The following is a 21,601-nucleotide window of genomic DNA, read 5'->3' as shown; positions in this document are numbered from 1 at the left end:
CGGCCTGGCAGGAACCATTCGTCCAGGCGGCTGCGAGACGGCTCCTCTGGAGGGGCCCACTCGAGGTCCAGCTCCTCTACGGCTCGAGACAGGATGCGGAAGAGCTCGGCATCCATGCCCTGGCCATGCTCAATGGGTTCCAAGGGAGGTGGTGGAGCGTGGTCTTCCGGCTCGCCAGCCCATCCTTCCCCTTCGGAAGCCGCAAGCGACATGGAGTCATCTTGTTCGTCGTCCGTTCCCCCGAATGAGACGAGGTCACTTGCTTCCGCGGAGGTACGCTGCTCAGGGCGGGAGAACAGAACGGGAGAGAGTTCCCTAGGAGGAGAGGGCGAGGCACGCGGGGGCTGGGCTTGCGTGAGCTCGCTCAACTCCGGGCGCTGAGTCGCTCTACCCCGCTGTCTCTTCCTAGCCGGCTCGCGGGAGGAAGGAGACGGGAGGGCGCGAGCGGCGAGATCACCCTCCGTGAAGAAGGCGACCCGCGAGCGCAGGGAAGCAGTGCGGGCATGAGTCTCCAGCGAGCGCGCCGTCCGCATGGGGCTTGCCCAGGCAGGCGACACACTCGCTGTGTCCATCGTCGTCGTGCAGGGGGGCCCTGCACGTACCACATGAGTGGCGGGGCATCGTAAGACGCCGCTGCCGTGAAAACGGCAATTGGGAGGCTCTTTTAGAGCGGCGAGGGCCGCGGAAGCTCTGGAAGCGGTTAAAACCGCTGAAATCGCTCTTTTAGAACGGCGTTAAGCCGCGGGTGAAGCTCTCAGGCGGCGCCTTAACCCCACCCATTTCGGCGGGAACATTCGGCTATGAATATTATAACGCCACCTGCTGGTTTGGATTGCTCTTGACAGCGCTTCATAGTGTGTTTTAGCATTTTCATGTGGACAGAGATTATTTTTTAAACGAAGGAAGAAAATGTGTGTGAATTAGTTGAACCAGTAATGGTGAATTTAGTTTGTCACACCTGGTGTCTCCATTTTGGCCACATTTTTTTGTCAAATAAATAATGAGACGGTGTAATATGTCGTGTTGTTGTTCATCTGAGGTTGTATTTGCCTAATTTTAAGACCTTTTTTATCATCTCCTGATACGTAAAACCCAAGAATTCAAATTGAATGTCCTGTTTTTTCACGTGATTTTAAGATCAGCAAAATCTTGTTGAATTTTGTAATTGAACGGAAACTGAGGTTGGGGGAGGATTCACACTCAACCAGATAAATATCACAGTTTTCAGACATTTTAAGGGTTACTATCGTGGGCTTTTTGGTGAACCGATGAAGAAAATGTTTCTCAGATTAGTTTTGTTCTGTTCGTGTTTGTGGCGTCTGGTTGGTGAGTTTAAATCTGTTTTTATGGCTTCAGTTGTTTCTGTTCTGGTGGAATGTAATAAATTACTGGTTAAATTAGTCAGAGAGGATTAACATTCACTGTTATTCTCATAGAGAAATAATCAAACTGTGATTTTACTGTGAGATCAAGTTTGAATTATGAGTTATTTAGGTTGTTGTTTTTAATAAATTAAATTAATACTTTTATTCCGGAAGGACGCATTAAATTGATCAAAAGTGACAAAGACATTTATAATGTTGCAAAAGTTTATTTCAGATCAACGCTGTTCTTCTGAACGATCTATTCATCAAATAATCCTGAAAAGAAAATGTACAAAACTGTTTTCAACATTGATAATAATCATAAATGTTTCTTGAGCAGCAAATCATCATATTAGAATGATTTCTGAAGGATCATGTGACACTGAAGCCTGGAGTAATGATGCTGAAAATTCAGCTTTACCAACACAGAAATAAATTGCATTTTAAAATATATTCAAATAGAAAACTGTTATTTTAATTTGGAAAAATATTTCAAAATTTTTGCTGTGTTTTTTAAAACTTAAAAAAAATCTTGCTGTTCTAATAATTTTGGCCACTATATATACGGCGTAATCCACTGTTTTGTAGAGGGGGTCAAAATGACAATTTTCACCTTTTGGAGTCAGTTTACAGGGGTGTAAAAATGACTTTAGAAAGATGGCAGCATCATTATTTTATTTTTACACAGAGATTGGTAGGTCTATTAGTAAAATCTGTTGACTTTAGCAATCTTTGTTTCATTATATACCAACGGTGACAGTTCAGAAATGGCAAAAAGCACTTCTTGAGTTTTTCTCCTCAAGTTTGCATGACTGTAACTCAAGAAGTTTTAAAGATATCTTAATCTCCATGAGTAAACTGGTAAATTGTTCACATTTTCAGTCAAAAAAACAAAAAACAAATGTGGGTCACTTTGCATACAGCTGATTTTTCATTTAAAGAGGACCAACCTCTGTCTCAATCTCTGTAAAAATAAAATCATGATGCCGGGGTCATGACTTTGACCCCGCTCTACAAAACAGTGGATTACTCCATAAATATACATATGAGGCATTTCATATTTTAGCTTTCATTACTATGCAAGTTTGTCTTTCTACAGAAAAAAAAATATGAACAAAATCAAACATTTGACACACTGAACATACCAAAATTTGGTTGATCTAACATGAAATGACCAATTTCTTTGTCTTTGTACTGCTGCAGAATATTATTAACTTCACATTTAAATTATTAAAAGTATTTGTGAAACTTCAAACGAACATCAAGTGATTTCAAAGCTTTAATCTGTGAAAAATCCTGTTCTTCAGGTGGGGTTGATGATGCAGTAGAGATGATTCTGATGGAGGGAGATTCAGTCACTCTGAACTCTGATCTTACTGAAATAAAGGATGATGATCAGATTCAGTGGATGTTTGGAAACACTCTAATAGCTGAAATCTATAAACGGGACGACAGATTCACTGTATATGATGATGTTCTTGATGGGAGATTCAGAGACAAACTGAAGCTGGACGATCAAACTGGATCTCTGACCATCACAGACACCAAAACTGAACATAATGGAGATTATAAAATGCAGACCAACAGTACGAGAAAGAGATTTTCTCTCACTGTCACCGGTAAGTTAAATAATAGTTTGGTAAGAACTCTATCAGCTGGAGTTTGTTTATTAAGTGAGCAGGACAACCGCCCAGTAAAGCATTACAATAATCTAACCTTCAGGTCAGGAACGCATTAAAGGTTCCCTCGAATGAAAAATTAATTTACCTCAGCATAGTTAAATAATAAGAGTTCAGTACATGGAAATGACATAAAGTGAGTCTCAAACTCAAACTTGTTTCCTCCTTATTTAAATCTCATCTGTTTAAAAGACCTCCGAAGAACAGGCGAATCTCAACATAACACCGACTGTTACATAACAGTCGGGACTCGGCCTGGCATATGCAAATATTGGGGATGTACACCCCATGTTCCCAACATTATGAAAGGCATTAGACAAGGGCAGCCAGTAATGTCTGCAAGAACAACAGCGAAAAATGGCAGATGGAGCAATAATAACTGACATGATCCATGATATCATGATATTTTTAGTGATATTTGTAAATTGTCTTTCTAAATGTTTCGTTAGCATGTTGCTAATGTACGGTTAAATGTGGTTAAAGTTACGGTTAGGTTTTTGCTCCTAATTCGTGCCTTATCCCAGACCTTTTATTTGGCAATTGAATGAGCAATCACTCAGCGCTGAGGGAGAATATAGTCTCATTTTATTGATAAGAAAAGAGAGAATATATAGAAAGAGTACAAGGGGTGTAGTATAGTTTCAGCCAATGAGAAACAGAATACATCATATAGCTTATGGTATAGGAATGTGATACATATGGAAAAACAAGTCTAAATATGGTCATCTACTGGTCAGGTACCCATGAGGTCCCTTAAAATCCTAAGGACCTCCTCCTATTCTGGTAATACAGAAAGCAGGGATCATTCCCTGTCTCACATTCACTCCTAATAGAGCCTTATATGGAAATGGTTCTGGTACATAGAAAACCATATGTTTAAAACATAGAATACAGCTTTGACAGAGGAAAAAGGAGCCTCTGTCCACATACTTTCAATGCTGAGACCAACATAAAATCTATCAGTTACCATAGTTTCTTACTGTATTCACGGAGACAAGAGCCGTCGCCATTTTCATTATTAAACACTTGCAGTCTGTATAATTCATAAACACAACTTCATTCTTTAAAAAATCTCCAACAGTGTAGCATTAGCCGTTAGCCACAGAGCACAGCCTCAAACTCATTCAGAATCAAATGTAAACAATATAACAGTATACAATACTCACATAATCCGCCGCATGCAGATCCATTTGAGGGTTATATTAGCAGTGTAAACATTGTTTATGCACTGTTCAAGGCAAGCACGAGCTCCGTGGGCGTAGAGCGCTAGAATTAAAGGGCCAGTAGCCCTGAATCGGCTCATTTATAATGATGCCCCAAAATAGGCAGTTAAAAAAAATGAAATAAAAAAATCTATGGGGTATTTTGAGCTGAAACTTCACAGACAAATTCAGGGGACACCTTAGACTTATATTACATCTAAAAAGTTCTAGGGCACCTTTAATCAACTTTTTCTGGAGTGATTTACAAATGCCAGAAATGTGGCTTTCAAAAGAAAGATTACCATCAAAGATCACTTCTACACTTTGGTATCAAATCTACACTTTTCAGTTTCTCCAGATGAAAAGATGAACTCGCTCAGAGTTTCAAAACTAAAGTAATTGTGCCTCATATTCACTAAAATACCAAAATCTACAATTAAAAGCAAGAATTTTCATTATGAACTTAAATTATTGTCAAATTTGTGCCAAATTTTTATGGCACAGAGACGAGAAGGTAAGATCCATGTGCAGCTTTAATAGGGTAATCCAGAAACATAATCCAAACAGGCAAGGGTCAAAATCTACAGAAACAGTCCATACAAAAACAAGAAAATCAAAAGGAAAACCAAAACGGAGAAACCATACATGAAAACACCATAACAAAAGCAGAAGCAAACCAGGTATAAATAGACAGACACTAATGAACAAACACAAAACAGCTGGGTGCAATGAAATGGGATAATGAGTCCGGGAAGTGTGTTATGGGAAATGAAGTCCAAAACAAGAGTCCGGGTTGGAGTGCCCTCTAGTGGCTGATTAGGGCACTCCCACTAGTGATCATGACATTACATTACTGTTTTCTCATTAATGTTCACTAATTAATTCAGTAATAGCAACAAAGGCAAACATATGTGTGATTCACTTTTTTTCAGTCAAAATGGAGCCTGCTATATGTTTTATCTCATTTATTTATCTGTAGGAACATCAGTGTGTTTGGTTTGATCTGTTGGTGGATAAACTGCTTCTGCATCACTGTGTGTGTCAGCAGTTTGTGGCTGAAGCGTTTCTTCATTTTCTCTCCTGCTGATAAGAAGCTCACAATCTGACATCTCACAGCAAATGTGCACCCTTTTGTAGTTTTATGTGACAGGACATAAAATAATCATCTGGGGCTGTATTCACAAAACAGCTTAAGGCTAAAAGTAGCTCCTAACTTGCCGATTTAGGAGAAACTCTTAAATAATGGGCGGGTCAGTCCTAATTTTAGGAGTCCTAAATTTTTGCTTTAAGAGTATTTCACAAAGCATTTTAGTGCTAAAAGTAGCTCCTAAATCTGTGAAACGTTAGGAGTAGTCAAGAAAACTCGTAAGTTACTAAGACCAAATCCAAACAGTCCTAATCCACCCAAAGACACTGAACACCATTGAGGCAATAGCGATAGAGCCTTAGGTGCTCAACTTTTTCTTCATAAATGCAATACATTTTTATTTATAGATTTGAATCTACGATGAGACGCAAAAAAAAAAAAAAAAAAACTTTAAAGGTGCCATTGAACGTTTTTTTACAAGATGTAATATAAGTCTAAGGTGTCCCCTGAATGTGTCTGAAGTTTCAGCTCAAAATACCCCATAGATTTTTTTAATTACTTTTTTTTAACTGCCTATTTTGGGGCATCATTAAATAGGAGCCGATTTATGCTGTGCGGCCCCTTTAATTCTTGTGCTCTCCACCCACGGAGCTCGCACTTGCCTTAAACAGTGCCTAATGTAACCTTGCCCAGGTAATGAGCTTACAGGTATATCATGTATGGAATAAACCAGCAGTCAAGATGATTTTAGTACAACAAGCTTTTACACAGCAGTTTTATTGAAAACACTAAAATACACTCCAGCATAAACACAATAAAGAAAAATTAAACAAAAAAAACAAAAACAAACCAGGCAGCACACTGAGGAACAAGTGGAGTGAAAGTTAATAATTCTCCAAACCAATTATTCACCACAGCAAATACTTACGATGTGAAAAAACCCACACACCAAACCACTGCATCCACCAAAAACACCATACGTGCGCCCACTGCCCCTCAAGTGCAACCGCCTGGGAAACCTAAAAACCAACACAAAAACATTTAAAACAACGCAACAGTTACCATTCGTTCTCATGAAAACCATCTATTGTTACCTCCCAATACACGTTGAACATTTATCGAAAGGAAGGACTCAACATATCCTGAGAGTACACTAAAAAAAACAAACACTTAACAATGAGTTAAAAACTCATTAAACCCCACATCGGCTACACAATAGCATACAAAACTCTAAAATAAACAGATAACAATCGGTGCCAGTCCTACAATAAAAATGTACACATTAATATTTTCTAAAACAAAAACAATTAATCAAAACTACAGATTCAGCTACTACCTTGTTGTCTTCGTAGTGCGTGCTCTGATATAATATAATAACAACAACAAGGAACATAACATTATACTTAGAAAACAAACAACCCCATAACAAAACAGGTGCTACCTTGCTTTAGCCGCTCACGTTATCCACTGCTATATTAAGCATCAACTCAAGCTCCCGAACAAACAAAGAGCCCAGCATCCCATTCCTGTTGTTTTTCTGATTATTTATCTTCCCTTTAAAATGGTTATTCACCTGATAGGCCTTTTTCACAAGAATCGGAAATCACGTGACGCAGGGTAAAGTTAGTTCCGCTATGCGTCTACGGCTATTAGATTGATATGCTCTTTTTGCAAATATCGCTTCTTACCTTTTCTGTTTTGTCTGTTTTCCAAGTCGCTTTTGTATAATCTACAAAGAAATTATTTTCTACTGGTTTGTAGCTTGTACGGCCGCTAAGACCGTTGAATTTACCGGCAGGTGGATTATATTACCAGCTGTCATACAGTAAAGGCTACGCAGCTACTCATTCAGCAATTTCCCCGATCGTATTACGTACGACGAACATTATTTATATAATTAATTAATAATAAAAAAAAAACTCCCAATATATACTTTAATGGGGGATATAAAATCGACATACATAATATTGTCGTGAGTTTAATATGTTTTAAATATATATATAGCATGTAATCTCATATGGCATCATCCCACATTCAAGCATGTTATAACTAATCCTGATCGATTAAAATGATTAAACTAAGACCTAATTAATTTCCAACACCACATTGTACAACTATCAGTCTTTGCATTAATGTTGCAACAGCACAATAATACTGTGCATAATACACACTTTAAGATAATGACGACAGGAAAATGAGTGAGAGACTGAAGTGTTTAGACTGTAAGGTTTATATCCAGAAATATCAGGGTGCGAGTGGTCCTGTTTCATGAATCAGAGGATCTTGCGTGATAAGGGAGCTTCCAGCTGATCATTTCCCCAGCACGTCGCTAAAAGCACTCTATACATCCCAATGTGCATACTATCCACCCTAAATGGCACTGAATATTACACATAGACTACTATTTAGGATGGATAGTATGCACGTTGAGACGCAGGCACCGTCTGTACAGCACATGGAGCGCGATAATGCACAGCCGCGCCAAACATACACGAAGAATTACCAGTTTAACCGCCATCACTTCAAATTATTTATTAAATTTAGCTCTTAATGAGAGCTCTATAGTCTCACCAATAATTCACCAAGAACATTCAAACATTTTCATGACATTTAATTCGTAAAACGACTTTGATTCCCGAGCTGGTTCTGATCGAGGCTATCTATCACTGTAACCGGAAAAGCTTTTACACTGCGTGGATCGTTCCGGAAGCCAAAAACCCGGAAGTGTGAAATTGGCCTATTAATATGTGCGGCAATCATTAGTCTCAACCCCCTTTCCGGTCGTACCTCACCAATTCTCCCCCAGGTCCTAGTGTCACCCTACCACACTAAACAAAGTTCACACTGCTAATATAACCCTCAAATGGATCTTTACAAAGTGTTCGTCATGCATACTGCATGCATGCTTCGAATTATGTGAGTATTGTATTTATTTGGATGTTTACATTTGATTCTGAACGAATCTGAGGCTGTGCTCCGTGGCTAACGGCTAATGCTACACTGTTGGAGAGATTTATAAAGAATGAAGTTGTGTTTATGAATTATACAGACTGCAAGTGTTTAATAATGAAAATAGCGACGCTCTTGTCTCTGTGAATACAGTAAGAAACAATGGTAACTTTAACCACATTTAACAGTACATTAGCAACATGCTAACGAAACATTTAGAAAGACAATTTACAAATATCACTAAAAATATCATGATATCATGGATCATGTCAGTTATTATTGCTCCATCTGCCATTTTTCGCTATTGTCCTTGCTTGCTTACATAGTCTGATGATTCAGCTGTGCACAGATCCAGACGTTACTGGCTGCCCTTATCTAATGCCTTTCATAATGTTGGGAACATGGGCTGGCATATGCAAATATTGGGGGCGTACATATTAATGATCCCGACTGTTACGTAACAGTGTTATGTTGAGATTCGCCTGTTCTTCTGAGGTCTTTTAAACAAATGAGATTTATATAAGAAGGAGGAAACAATGGAGTTTGAGACTCACTGTATGTCATTTCCATGTACTGAACTCTAGTTATTTAACTATGCCGAGATAAATTCAATTTTTAATTCTAGGGCACCTTTAACGAATAAATAAATATTGTCTGATTACCTGTGGCAATGGTTTTCATGAGTTCACACTTACAAATGATTGAATAGATTAAAAAAAAAAAAAAAAAAAAAAAAAAAAATATATATATATATATATATATATATATATATATTGTAATAAGCGTATTTGGTGTGCTGTCCAAGGGGATTGAGGGCTCTGAGCTTGTAATTTAGCCCAAAACCAAAGTTCCCTTTCAGTCGGTCACGTTCGACGTACATCAGTAGTGACCGACGAATTGGGATATCGCTTAGAGAGCCTTATCATCTTCGTGTAAACTAAAACAAGCCAATGGAATTGGCGTGCGATATTTGCATAATGCGCACCGCCCCCGTCAGGTGTATATAAATAGGAAGCAGATGCAATCGCACTCTGTCTTTCGCTTCGGAGCCATTCACTGGTGTCCTGTTTAGAAGACTCCTTTCTTCGTTGTTTATTCTAAAACATTGCCTAAACAGAAGAGGATTTACAGCGAGCTTTCAGTGCTGGTGAAAGGGCACGTTCAGCGAGGTCGCGAGTCTCCGAGGAGCTGAGCTATAAGCTCGAAAACTGCTGTTTTCACAGCAACACAAAGAGTGTGTGCGTGTGTAGCGATTTGGGCCGGTTCCTCGGTGTGTCGGGGAGTGGTGTACCTGACACATCGCGTCGCTCCCTGGGTGCTTCAGCACGAGTGAGTTGACTTCCCCTTCTAAAAGAGCTTTACAGACGAACCCTGACAATATGTCATTTCGTCTGTGCGTTACTGGGTGCGGTCGTTCCCTGGTCCCTGCTGATGGGCACAATCGCTGCATCTCGTGTTTGGGCGTTCAGCACGCTGAAGCAGCTTTTGTGGATGGTTCATGTTCCCACTGCGGGAACATGACCATCGCGGTGCTGAGGTCGAGGCTCTCCTTCCTGAAGTCTCAGGAAGCGGGAGTCCCCTCTCCTATGCCGCGTACGACCGTTTTTTCCGGCCCCGGGAACCGGAATGACAGTACGGCGCTGTATAGGGAGGGCGACCTGAGGATAACGGTCAGGGCTCCCCCGTCGAGCGGAAACGCTCCGCGGGCCCCTGCCCCCTCATCAGCACCGCAACCCATCCTGCCGCCGTTGGTTTCTGCTGGGCCCTCTTCGAACTGTCCAGCTGTTACCTTTGGTGCGCCGGCGGAGGATCAGATGTCGATCGCTGCGTCGGAAGGCGAGTTTGAGTGTTCGGGGGAGGAAGATCCGGACGCGCTGCCGCCCTCCGGGACGGTAGCGTTGCCCGAGTCGGATCCCGAACTCTCGGCTGTGCTCTCCCGGGCCGCCTTGTGTGTCGGGCTCGAGTGGAACCCTCCACCCTGTCCCGGCCCATCACGGCTGGATGATTGGTACTTGGGGGGGGGGGGTCGCGCTGGTCAGCCCCAGCGTCCCGCCCCAATGCCTTTCTTCCCGGAGGTACATGACGAGGTGACCAGGTCTTGGCGTACACCGTATAGTGCCCGTACCAGGCCTGGCCCCGCGTCCGCCTTCACCTCCCTGGACGGCGGGGTAGCCAGGGGGTACGCGAGGATCCCACCAGTCGAGCGGTCTCTTGCGATGCAATTGTGTCCAACGGCCACTGGCTGGCGTGGTGAGCCGCGTCTCCCGTCCCGGGCCTGTAAATTCTCAGCCGGTCTGACTGAGAAAGCTTACAGTTCCGCCCTGCACGCGATGGCCCTCTTGCAGGTTTACCAAGCAAAGGCGCTGTCGGAGATGCCCCAGGAAGGTCCTGACCAACAGCTGCTGGGGGAGCTGCGCGCTGCCACCGACCTTGCCCTCCGGGCAACGAAGGTGACAGCACTCTTTTGGTCACGCGATGTTTACCCTCGTAGTCCAGCAACGCCACCTCTGGCTGACCCTGGCGGACATGCGGGATGCCGACAAGCAGCGGTTCCTAAATTCCCCCGTGTCCCCGGTCGGCCTATTCGGCGACGCGGTGGAGAGCTTCGCCCATCAGTTCCCCGCTGCACAGAAGCAGGCTGAGGCTATCAGTCACGTTATGCCACGGCGGTCCGCTGCTGCCTCCACCCAGCCGCCCGTGGCTCAGCCTCAGCCCGCTCGTCGCCGAGGGCGCCCGCCTGCACCGTCCTCCGCCCCTGCTAAAATGGCAAAGCAGCAGCCTACACCAGCCAAGCAGCAGTGTGCCGGTCGCGGGCGTGGTGCCCAGCCCGTCTCCGCTAAGCCCGGTGGTAAACGCAAGAGCAAAACACGGCACTGAGACGGGCAACCTGGAGGGGAAGGTTCTCGCTCTTCGGGAGAGAATACCATCGTCTCTCCCACCCCCGGAGGAGGGCCGGGGGGAATTTGTGATGTCTGTCTGTCTACCGCTGCTGGCTCCCCGGAGTCCAGCGGTACCCACTTTTTCACAAAAAGAGCAGTTTCCTCAAACTCCAGGTCACAACAAGGTGTGTCTGTCAGTGTGCCAGGCTCCGCCTCGCCGCTGACAGCTCCCTCCCCATTCGCCAGCAGGCGGCAGTGTGATGGCGCAGACCGCGTCCCGTACGCTGTCTCCCATGCACACTGCTGCTTCGCAGAGTCCGACCCCACTCCGGGCCGCCCCCAAGCCGTCCGAGTCGGGTCCCTCTCTGCCTTGCTGCCCCACCCCCGGTGCGTCTGTGGTGCCTTTGGTCCCACTGGCTCAGTGTCTGGAAGCGTGGATCACGCTCCCCAGCCTGTCCAGTTGGCTCATTCGTACTATCAGACTCGGCTATGCGATTCAGTTCGCCCGGCGTCCCCCGGTCTTCAGGGCTGTCCACTTCACTCAGGTGTCGTTGGACAGTGCACCTGTTCTCCGGGTGGAGATTGCTGTCCTCCTGGCGAAGGATACAATCAAGCCGGTCCCTCCAGCCGATATGAAGTCGGGGTTCTACAGCCCCTACTTCATTGTACCGAAAAAGGGCGGTGGGCTACGGCCAATCCTGGACCGTCCCCAGGATTGGTTTGCAGCAATAGACCTGAAGGACGCGTGCTTTCATGTCTCGATTCTGCCTCGACACAGACCCTTCCTAGGTCGGTCTGCGGTCGAGGGTCGGGCATGTCAGTACAAAGTCCTACCCGACATGGTTGTAGCTCCCAGCCGGTTGGGTCTTCAGGTCAACTGGGACAAGAGCAAACTCGCCCCCGGGTAGAGGATCTCTTGTCTCGGTCTCGAGCTAGACTCGGTCGCACGGACTGCGCGTCTCACCGAGGCGGTCCAGTCGGTGTTTAACTGCCTGAGCTCGCTCAAGCGCAGGACAGCGGCTCCACTGAAAGATTTTCAGAGGCTCCTGGGGCATATGGCATCTGCAGCCACGGTAACGCCGCTCGGATTGCTTCATATGAGACCGCTTCAACACTGGCTCCGCGGCCGGGTCCCGAGATGGGCGTGGCAGTGCGGCACGCTCCGTGTCCCCGTGACACCGAGCTGCCGTCGCACCCTTGTCCGGTGGTTGGACCCTTCGTTCCTGTGGGCCGGAGTACCCCTCGAACGAGTGTCCAGGCACGCTGTGGTCTCCACAGATGCCTCTGCCACGGGATGGGGGGCCACGTACAACGGGCATGCAGTGACAGGTCTTTGGACGGGGCCTCAGCTGCATTGGCATACCAATTGCCTCGAGTTGCTAGCGGTTCGTCTTGCGCTGGCCCGCTTCAAGAAGCTGTTGTCAGGCAAGCACGTTCTAGTCCGCTCACACAGCACTGCGGCCGTTGCGTACACCAACCGTCAAGGTGGTCTACACTTCCGTCGCATGTCGCAACTCGCCCGCCATCTCTTGTTGTGTAGTCATAAGGATCTGAGGTCCCTTCGGGCCACTCGTGTCTCAGGTGTGCTCAACCGTGCAGCCGACGAGCTGTCATGGCAGCATCCACTTGCGGGCGAGTGGCGGCTCCAACCCCAGGCAGTCCAGCTGACTTGGCAGCATTTCGGCGAGGCCCAGGTAGTCCTGTTTGCCTCCCCGGAAACTGCCCTCTGCCAGTGGTTTTATTCCCTGACCGGCGGCACGCTCGGCACGGATGCCCTGGCACAAAGCTGGCCCCCGGGTCTGCGCAAATATGCGTTTCCCCCAGTGAGCCTTCTCGCACAACTCATGTGCAAGGTCAGGGAGGACGGGGAGCAGGTTCTGTTAGTGGCTCCGTACTGGCCCACTCGGACCTGGTTCTCAGACCTCATTCTCCTCGCGACAGCACCTCCCTGGAAGGACCCCCTGACTCAGAGACTGGGCACCCTGTGGCACCCGCGTCCCGATCTGTGGATCCTCCACGTGTGGTCCCTGGACGGGATGCAGAGGTTCTGAGTGATCTCCTGCAAGCGGGCGTAGACTCCATCACTTCCGCTAGAGCTCCTTCCACTAGGAATCTCTATGCGTTGAAGTGGAACCTGTTCGTCGAATGGTGCGCCTCTCGCCGAGAGGACCCCCGATCATGTTCGGTCGGATCCATGCTGTCCTTTCTGCAAGATGGGTTGGAATGAAGGCTGTCTCCCTCCACCCTCAAGGTGTATGTTGCCGCTATTGCCGCACATCACCATGCAGTTGAGGGTAAGTCCCTGGGGAAACACGATCTGATCGTCAGATTCCTGAGGGGGGCCAGGAGACTGAATCCTCCTCTCCCTTCCTCTGTACCCTCTTGGGATTTGACCCTGGTTCTCACAGCTCTCCGGGGTCATCCCTTTGAGCCTTTGCAATCAGTCGACCTGAAACTAATGTCTCTTAAGACGGTTCTTCTGGTTGCATTGGCTTCCCTGAAGAGGGTAGGGGATCTGCATGCATTTTCGGTCGACGAAACGTGCCTAGAATTCGGGCCCGGTGATTCTCACGTCATCCTCAGACCCCGGCCTGGATACGTGCCCAAGGTTCCTACCACTCCCTTCAGAGATCAGGTAGTGATCCCGTCCGCGCTCTGCGCGTTTACGTGGATAGAACGCGAAGCTTCAGGTCCTCAGATCAGCTCTTCATCTGTTACGGAGGCCAGCAGAAGGGAAAGGCTGTCTCCAAGCAGAGGATGGCCCACTGGATAGTGGATGCCATCGCCTTGGCGTACGAATCCCAGGGCGTGCCTTGCCCGCTCGGGTTGAGAGCCCACTCCACCAGAGGGGTAGCCTCTTCCTGGGCGCTGGCTCATGGCGCCTCGCTGACAGATATCTGTAGAGCTGCAGGCTGGGCGACACCCAACACGTTCGCTAGGTTTTATAGCCTACGTGTAGAGCCGGTATCCTCACGTGTACTCGCATCCATTAGTCAGTAAACGTGTTGTACCCACTCTAAGTGTCGGCTTGCAATGCCATTCCCGCCACTGGCCGGATACGTGCATACTTCACTCCAGTCGTGTTCCCCGCTTGGCGAACCCTGTCGAGTTCCTCCGCCTCCCCCTTCGGCTCGGACATTGCGGAGTGTCTGATGCCAAGCCTACATCCGTCACTGACGCTGTCTGTTGGCTGGGGCCCATATGCCGTGACCCCTCTACGTGAGCGGTCCCATATGTGTATTTTCCACGGTTTAAAACTCCCTACGGGCCGAGTCCGTGTCTTTCCCTTAGCAGAGCCAGCTCTGCTGTCACCTGTCAGATGAGTCTCCCCCTACCAGGTGGAGCCATCCCAGGGACTCCATATGCGTACTGCCCCCCGGGCCAGTCCATGTGTGTATTTCCCACGTAAACTCCTCCCCCATTGGGTAGGTAGTGGTCTCCGCAGCGTCCCTTTCGGGTTCGCTTCCCCAGTGTGTCTAGTTTACTTAGTGGGTAGTGGTTAGACAGCAGTAGACTCTCTCAGTGTAAGCTCGCCCCCTTCACCGCCAGCCGGTGCTATGGGCGGCTGAGCTTGTGCTGGGCACTGGAAGGGGTTTCGTAACTGTGGCGCTTTAGTTGGGATCCCAATTCGTCGGTCACTACTGATGTACGTCGAACGTGACCGACTGAAAGGGAACGTCTCGGTTACGTATGTAACCCTCGTTCCCTGAAGGAGGGAACGGAGACGTACGTCCCGTCGCCACAGTTTCTGTACCCTCGCTGTAGTGCGGACACCAGTTATCTCCTCAGCGAAAAGCAGAGTGCGATTGCATCTGCTTCCTATTTATATACACCTGACGGGGGCGGTGCGCATTATGCAAATATCGCACGCCAATTCCATTGGCTTGTTTTAGTTTACACGAAGATGATAGGGCTCTCTAAGCGATATCCCAATTCGTCGGTCACTACTGACGTACGTCTCCGTTCCCTCCTTCAGGGAACGAGGGTTACATACGTAACCGAGATGTTATCTCCGTATCCCCAGCCGAGAATGGGGTGTAAAATGTTCGAATGTGTTTCTCCCAAATGTTTTTTATAAAACATAATTTGTCGCTTGAATTCTGCAGACATCCAAGAGATGGACAATTAACTGTATATACTAGTTTAATTAGTGACACTTAGCCTATTTTAAAACCTTTATGGCAACATTTTTATTAAAAAATATTTATTTGAATAGGCCAACATTTGTATTTTAAAATCTTTATTTTAATGTGGAAACATGACACCACATTTCTATGATTAAATCGCTGACTCCTCCCCCATCAGCCAATCACTGTGTGTTTACTCCATAGCAACGAGGTCAACCCCGCCCTTACTCTTCTTCTGTCTATTCTTTTATAAAAGTTTGTCTCAGAAGCTTTGTAAATGGGTTTTAAGAGAAAACTATTAGCTAAGAACTTTTACTGCTATTTAGGAGAACTCTTAGTGGTAGGATTAAAATGTTTTGTGAATACGGCCCCTGGTCATTAGCAGGTCTGAAAATTAGTTAAGATCTCAGATGAACAACAACTGAAATACTAGAACGTACATTTCCTGAAGAAAATGTGAATGGTGCTTGCAGTGGCAAAACTCTGCACTCGGTTGCTATGGTAACCTGGGTGGTTGCTAGGTTGTTCATGGCAGTTGCTAGGTGGTTGCCATGGTAACCTATCTGGTTGCTAGAGTGTTGCTAGGCAGTTGCTAAGGTACTTGGGGTGGTTGCTAAGGTGTTGCTAGGCAGTTTCTAGGGTGTTCTTGGTGGTTGCTATGGTAACCTGGGTGGTTGCTAGGGTGTTGCTAGGCAGTTGCTAAGGTATTTGGAGTGGTTGCTAAGGTGTTGCTAGGCAGTTCCTATGATATTACTAGGTAGTTGGTAGTTGACACAGATGGTTACTATGAAGTTTTATAGAATTCTTAGCATGTTCTTAGCCCGCTTTAGCACTTAGCTAATCACATCATATTAGTGTGTAGCTATTCACTACATTCAAGCTTTTTTAAGGCATTAAGAATTTTTTTTTTTCACGAGAAAAAATGTTTAAATATATAATTTTGGTGTTCAAGGATGAGTTTTAAGGGATAAAATAATTGACTACAGTGGGACTTTAAATAAACAATGACACAGTGTAATATGTCGTGTGTTTTTATTCATCTGAGCTCGTACAAGTACCTCATTTTAAGACCTGCCAAAGACCAGATAATTTTTTATTATGTCCTTATACATAGAACCCTAGGATTCAATCAGAATCAGGCAGAAAAACACAAGAAAACATGAGGGAAACCAAAAATACAGTCCATGACAGACACAGGGAACACAGGCAGGGATTGTGAGTGACAAGTGATTTTATCGCTTTAATCTGTGAAAAACTCTGTTCTTCAGAGTTTGTTGGGTTTCTGTCAGTGACGGAGGGAGATTCAGTCACTCTGGACTCTGGTCTTACTGAAATGAAGGATGATGATCAGATTCAGTGGATGTTTGGAAACACTCTAATAGCTGAAATCAATAAAGAGTTCAACAGATTCACTGTATATGATGATGTTCTTGATGGGAGATTCAGAGACAGACTGAAGCTGGACAATCAAACTGGATCTCTGACCATCACAAACACCACAATGAAACATACTGGAGTTTATAAACAAAAGAGTAACACTGTGAATCATCATTTATTCCTCGCTGTCTATGGTGAGTTATTTGTTTCACCTGTTTGTTTGTTTGCTTGCTTGTTTTTAGTCAGCACAAAGATCAATTATTGATCCAAACTACATTTTTCTTGTGTAAGGCCCATATAATGATGATTTTCATTTCAATTTTAAATGTCAAACTACTCTACAAATTACAGCTTGGGAAATATCATTAAAAGCTTTCAGAGTTTCTGTCAGTGGTGAGTAGAGATCATTTGTTCAGATATTTTTGATATTAGTGTTCATTGTCTGAGCTGATCTCAGTTTGATGTTTTTATTCCTCAGACTCTGTCCACTGTTGTGGTCCTACTGAAGCTGTGATCCGATTGGTCCTCTCTGCTCTGGTGGGCGTGGCTACTGCGATTATTCTGGTTTATGACATCAGATCCAGAAGAGCTGAACGAGATCGAGCACATATCCACACTTCAGAAATCTAATTGTCATTTCTCACAAACTTGTTTTGCATATTTGGATCATTGACGAATGAGATTTTTAAAAGTGTAAAAAAAACATGATGGAGATATAATTAATTTTGAAGTTTTATTAATGGTGTTTATAATGATATTATGTGTTTTTTATAATCAATTAACACTGCTTTTGTTATTTTTTTCAAGATGGACAAAATTTGTCACCAAAAAGTAATTTGGTTTAACCAAAAATTCTGTTTTACCAAATGACACTTTTGGTTTTACCGATATTTTCAATCAATGCTAACAGGCTGATATCTAGATAGCAAAATGACAATCAAACATTTTATATTTAGTGCAAGTTTTTTAAATATTACAACATTTTCCATGTTTTATAGCGGTTGTACTGAATGACCTGATGTTTCGGCACATGCGTATGATCAAGTGAAAACATGAATTTTTCAAATAGTTAAGAGAGAGTTAGTGACTTTGCTTCATGACCATGTGATCCTTTGCAGGTGTCTGAATGATGTCACATCCTGTCACATGATATTGACCGCATGACTTGATCCAAAATGGTGCCTTTATATCGGTTACTCCGAATGACATCAATTATATTATTATATATATTATTATTCTTTCTCATAACATGTAGAAATGACTTCTACACATAATTTTAATATTATTTTGCACTATGTTGAAATATGATGTTATAAAATCATGCCAGAATAAAAAATATATACATTTATTACATTTTAAGATATTTTAATCACAAATGAAATGGCTGTATTGGCCTTTGAACGGTTAAACCGAATGACCTTTTGATATTTCAAAATCTATATATGTATAAAAATATAATTAAAACCTTTTGGATTCAATAAAAGAGATCTAGTTGTACTACTTTACATACTTTGGATGTCATATCTTTGTTTTTTATTATTATTAAGGCCTTTGGACAAAAAATTGCAGCACTATTACAGTTTTTTCCAATTGCTAACACACTAAAATGACATGCACAGCACAATTATTTAAACTGACACACAGAGAGCAAAACTTCTTCTCAAGTCTCCAAAAGTCTAAACACCTTTTCTGTTTTACACACATTTTGCATTTCAAAATAGCACTTTTTAAATTCACTAAATACAGTTCTCTGCATAAGACACAACAATCTGACATAAAGTCACATGTTTGCCATTTCAAAACACTGCCATTCAAAATGACACTACATGAGCTAATTGGCCAATTACATGTGCCACCTGGCCAAACACCTCGGTGGTTAATTGTTAACACTTCAATCAGGATGTAAGCACTATGAAAAGACCACAGGTGAGAACCTTTTTTTTTTACAACAACAATGGAAGACATTGCAGAGAGAGGAAGAGGAAGAGGAAGAGGGAGGTTGAGAATAAGAGGGGGAGGAAGAGTGAGAGGTAGGGGTAGAGCAGGTAGAGGAGTTCATGGCCAAAGAAGACAAACACTTACAAATGAAATCAGAGCAACCTTAGTAGATCATGTCATCAACCATGGGTTGACAATGCGTGAGGCTGGACAGAGAGTGCAGCCAAACTTGAGCCGTTTTACTGTCGCCTCTGTCATCCGGACCTTTAGACTGGAGAACAGGTATGAAACCAAAATTTCATGTAGTACACATGTAGTATACCCCATGTCATAGTGTATCAGTTGGGTGACACCTGTTTACTTAGTGTATGACATCAGCCATTCATGAACTGTACAAGTTTCCTGTACAATGTACTCTACTGTGGGGGAAAATATTTAGGCTGCATTGTCCAAGCCCTATATATATTTTTTTATTTTTTCTAAAGGACTGAGAGACGACACCATGGTGGAGGAAGGGGCCAAATGTTCACCGGGGTACAGGAAGCTGCCATTGTAAACTTGGTTTTGGAAAATAATGAAATCAGATTACGAGAAATTCAAAGCCACATCATCCAAGACAACACCTTATTCAACAACATTCAACGAGTTAGTCTGTCCACATTGGCTCGCATTCTCAAGCGAAACCAAATCAGAATGAAACCACTTTATAAGGTGCCGTTTGAGAGAAACTCTCAAAGAAACAAAGAGTTCAGACGAGCATATGTGGATGTAAGTATATTGACTGCAGTACACTACACACAACATTGTTTCCCAGTGTACTGGATAACACCATATTGAGTGATTTTTGTTCTTTGTTTTCAGGGAGTACTGGAAATGGATGCTCATGCAATCCCACATGAGTTCATCTTTATAGATGAGGCTGGGTTCAACCTAGCAAAGACCAGAAGAAGAGGGAGAAACCTCATTGGCCACAGAGCCATTATAGATGTTCCTGGCCAACGTGGTGGGAACATCACAATGTGCGCTGCCATCTCCAATATGCATGGTGTCCTCCACCGTCATGCCAAACTTGGACCATACAACACAGCCCATATTCTCACATTTCTGGACAGACTTCACAACATTCTCATACCACCACAGCGTATGAATGATGCAGACCATCAAAGAAACCGGTACGTTGTAGTATGGGACAACGTGAGCTTTCATCGTGCAGCCCCAGTCCAAAACTGGTTTGCTGACCACCCAACATTTCTTGTGCAATACCTCCCACCATACTCACCATTTCTGAACCCCATAGAAGAATTCTTTTCGGCATGGCGGTGGAAGGTATACGACCGGCAGCCCTTTGTGCGCATGCCTCTTGTGCAGGCCATGGAAGAGGCATGTGATGAGATTGATGTGGGTGCAATTCAGGGATGGATAAGGCACTCAAGGCGCTTCTTCCCTCGATGTCTGGCAAGGGAAGATATTGCCTGTGATGTTGACGAGGCGTTGTGGCCAGATCCGGCTGTGCGGCAAGATGCTGCCTAATTATTTTTCTTGCCTTTTTTTTTTTTTGTTTTTTTTACTGTAATATATTTTTTTTCAGAAATTTTCTTTTTCAGTTTACTTTTTTTGTAAGAATATTTTTGTTCAGTCCCATGTAAATATATCTGCTGTGCTTATGTTGTACTGACTTGTTTACTGTAGTGAAGGAAAAAAAATAAAAATGTTGCAACAGCATGTGTGTGTATCTGCAAATATTTCTGTGCATGTGAACAATCTGATACATATTTTAGTATTATGGCAAAGCATACTAAAGATGGGGGTGCTTTTCATTATGCCCAACAGTGTGTAGGTGGTTAGGCAAAAATCTGGTAATATGAATGAAGTGTGTGCCATTTCATGCAAAAGTTTGATTTTGATAATGCTCTGTGTAGTTTCGGTTGCAGTGCTTCATTTTGCAGGATATATGAGGTATTTTGCAGTTTGGGTGTGTGGTTTTGTGAATTGTGTTGTGTTTTGATAAAACCAGACTAGTTTGAAAAATTGTGTTAGCAATTGGAAAAAACTGTAATAGGATAGGTTCATGTTTTGTAGTTTATTTGCTTTATTTCAGTCACGTCATTGTCATACGAGGGAAAGTTATGTATATATTAGGTTTTGTTTTAACCTTGATCCATCCTGTGTACTTGTATTGAGCTGTATGTAGTTAAAGCTTTACGCTATTGCATACTGGATTAAGTGAGATGAAATGTTAAATTTGACATTGTTGGTAAAATGTTGCATAGTTGAGATCAGTTTTTTTTAATTATATGCAGTCAGTGAAAAATTTTTCAGTGTTTATTAAAGTGTGTTAAACACATTTGCTGAAGCATTGTCTGTTTTCTCGCCGTTTTTTTCCTCTTAAAATGTCTTAAATTTTAAAATATTAAGCCTTAAAGGTCAAATAGTCAACACTTTAACTGATGGGGTCTTAATTACAACAATAAACATTAGCATGTTATTTCAGCCATACTGATGTCTCGAGAGAAAGACATTTTAACATTTTAAGACATTAAGTCCTGCCTTTAGTAAGGGTCCAGTTAAGCGTACATTCCCATCAAACCAAAATATGATCTAAGAATATTTTGCTCACATTCCCATTAAGCTAAGAAACATTATTTCTGAATATTCTGTATATACTCTTTTTTTTTAAATGTTAAAGGCACAATATGTAAGATTTTTGGATTAAAACTTACATTATCAGAAATGTTGCCAATAATGTTTAAATCCAGAAAAATAAGCAATTTTATCCAGGTTAAAATTGCTTTAACAGCTTTAACAGCTCAACAACAACAAAGCTGGAGAATCTCACGCAGCCAAAATGAGGATTGTCAGTAACGGTGTTCAGCCTTACATTGTTCAAACGGGAGTCGACACTGATGGAGAGACTCAGGAAGAAGTTACAATTTTTAGATGTTTATGAATGGGTAGTGGATACCAGCCATTTGTTGTAGTCCTTAAACAGCAATATTCTT

The 21,601-nt window shown here is 43.6% G+C and overlaps 1 protein-coding gene across 2 annotated transcripts; it reads left to right on the top strand.

Annotated features, from left to right (window-relative positions):
* Nucleotides 1-1,261: 1,261 nt before the first annotated feature.
* On the top strand, nucleotides 1,262-20,976 carry LOC137021363 (uncharacterized). Of its 2 annotated transcripts, none has more exons than XM_067387694.1 (6): nucleotides 1,262-1,326; nucleotides 2,672-2,983; nucleotides 16,556-16,858; nucleotides 17,016-17,057; nucleotides 17,143-19,370; nucleotides 19,464-20,976. In XM_067387694.1, the coding sequence occupies exons 1-5, from the start codon at nucleotides 1,269-1,271 to the stop codon at nucleotides 17,292-17,294; spliced, it is 867 nt and encodes a 288-aa protein (XP_067243795.1). In that variant the 5' UTR covers nucleotides 1,262-1,268; the 3' UTR covers nucleotides 17,295-19,370; nucleotides 19,464-20,976. The 2 variants fall into 2 exon arrangements, with proteins under 2 accessions (XP_067243795.1, XP_067243794.1); XM_067387693.1 differs by having other exon boundaries at nucleotides 16,956-17,057.
* The last annotated feature ends 625 nt before the right edge of the window (nucleotides 20,977-21,601 follow it).

This window comes from Chanodichthys erythropterus, chromosome 6 (genome assembly GCF_024489055.1).
Source record: "Chanodichthys erythropterus isolate Z2021 chromosome 6, ASM2448905v1, whole genome shotgun sequence".
Taxonomy (NCBI): domain Eukaryota; kingdom Metazoa; phylum Chordata; class Actinopteri; order Cypriniformes; family Xenocyprididae; genus Chanodichthys; species Chanodichthys erythropterus.
This window is presented reverse-complemented; position numbering and strand designations above follow the sequence as displayed.

Excerpts from the sequence above, each read along its gene's own strand:
- LOC137021363 (XM_067387693.1), top strand. The coding sequence starts at position 1,269 with ATGAAGAAAATGTTTCTCAGATTAGTTTTGTTCTGTTCGTGTTTGTGG. Across the intron at positions 1,327-2,671 it reads GTGTTTGTGGCGTCTGGTTG|GTGGGGTTGATGATGCAGTA; the intron begins GTGAGTTTAAAT and ends CCTGTTCTTCAG. Across the intron at positions 2,984-16,555 it reads ATTTTCTCTCACTGTCACCG|AGTTTGTTGGGTTTCTGTCA; the intron begins GTAAGTTAAATA and ends TCTGTTCTTCAG.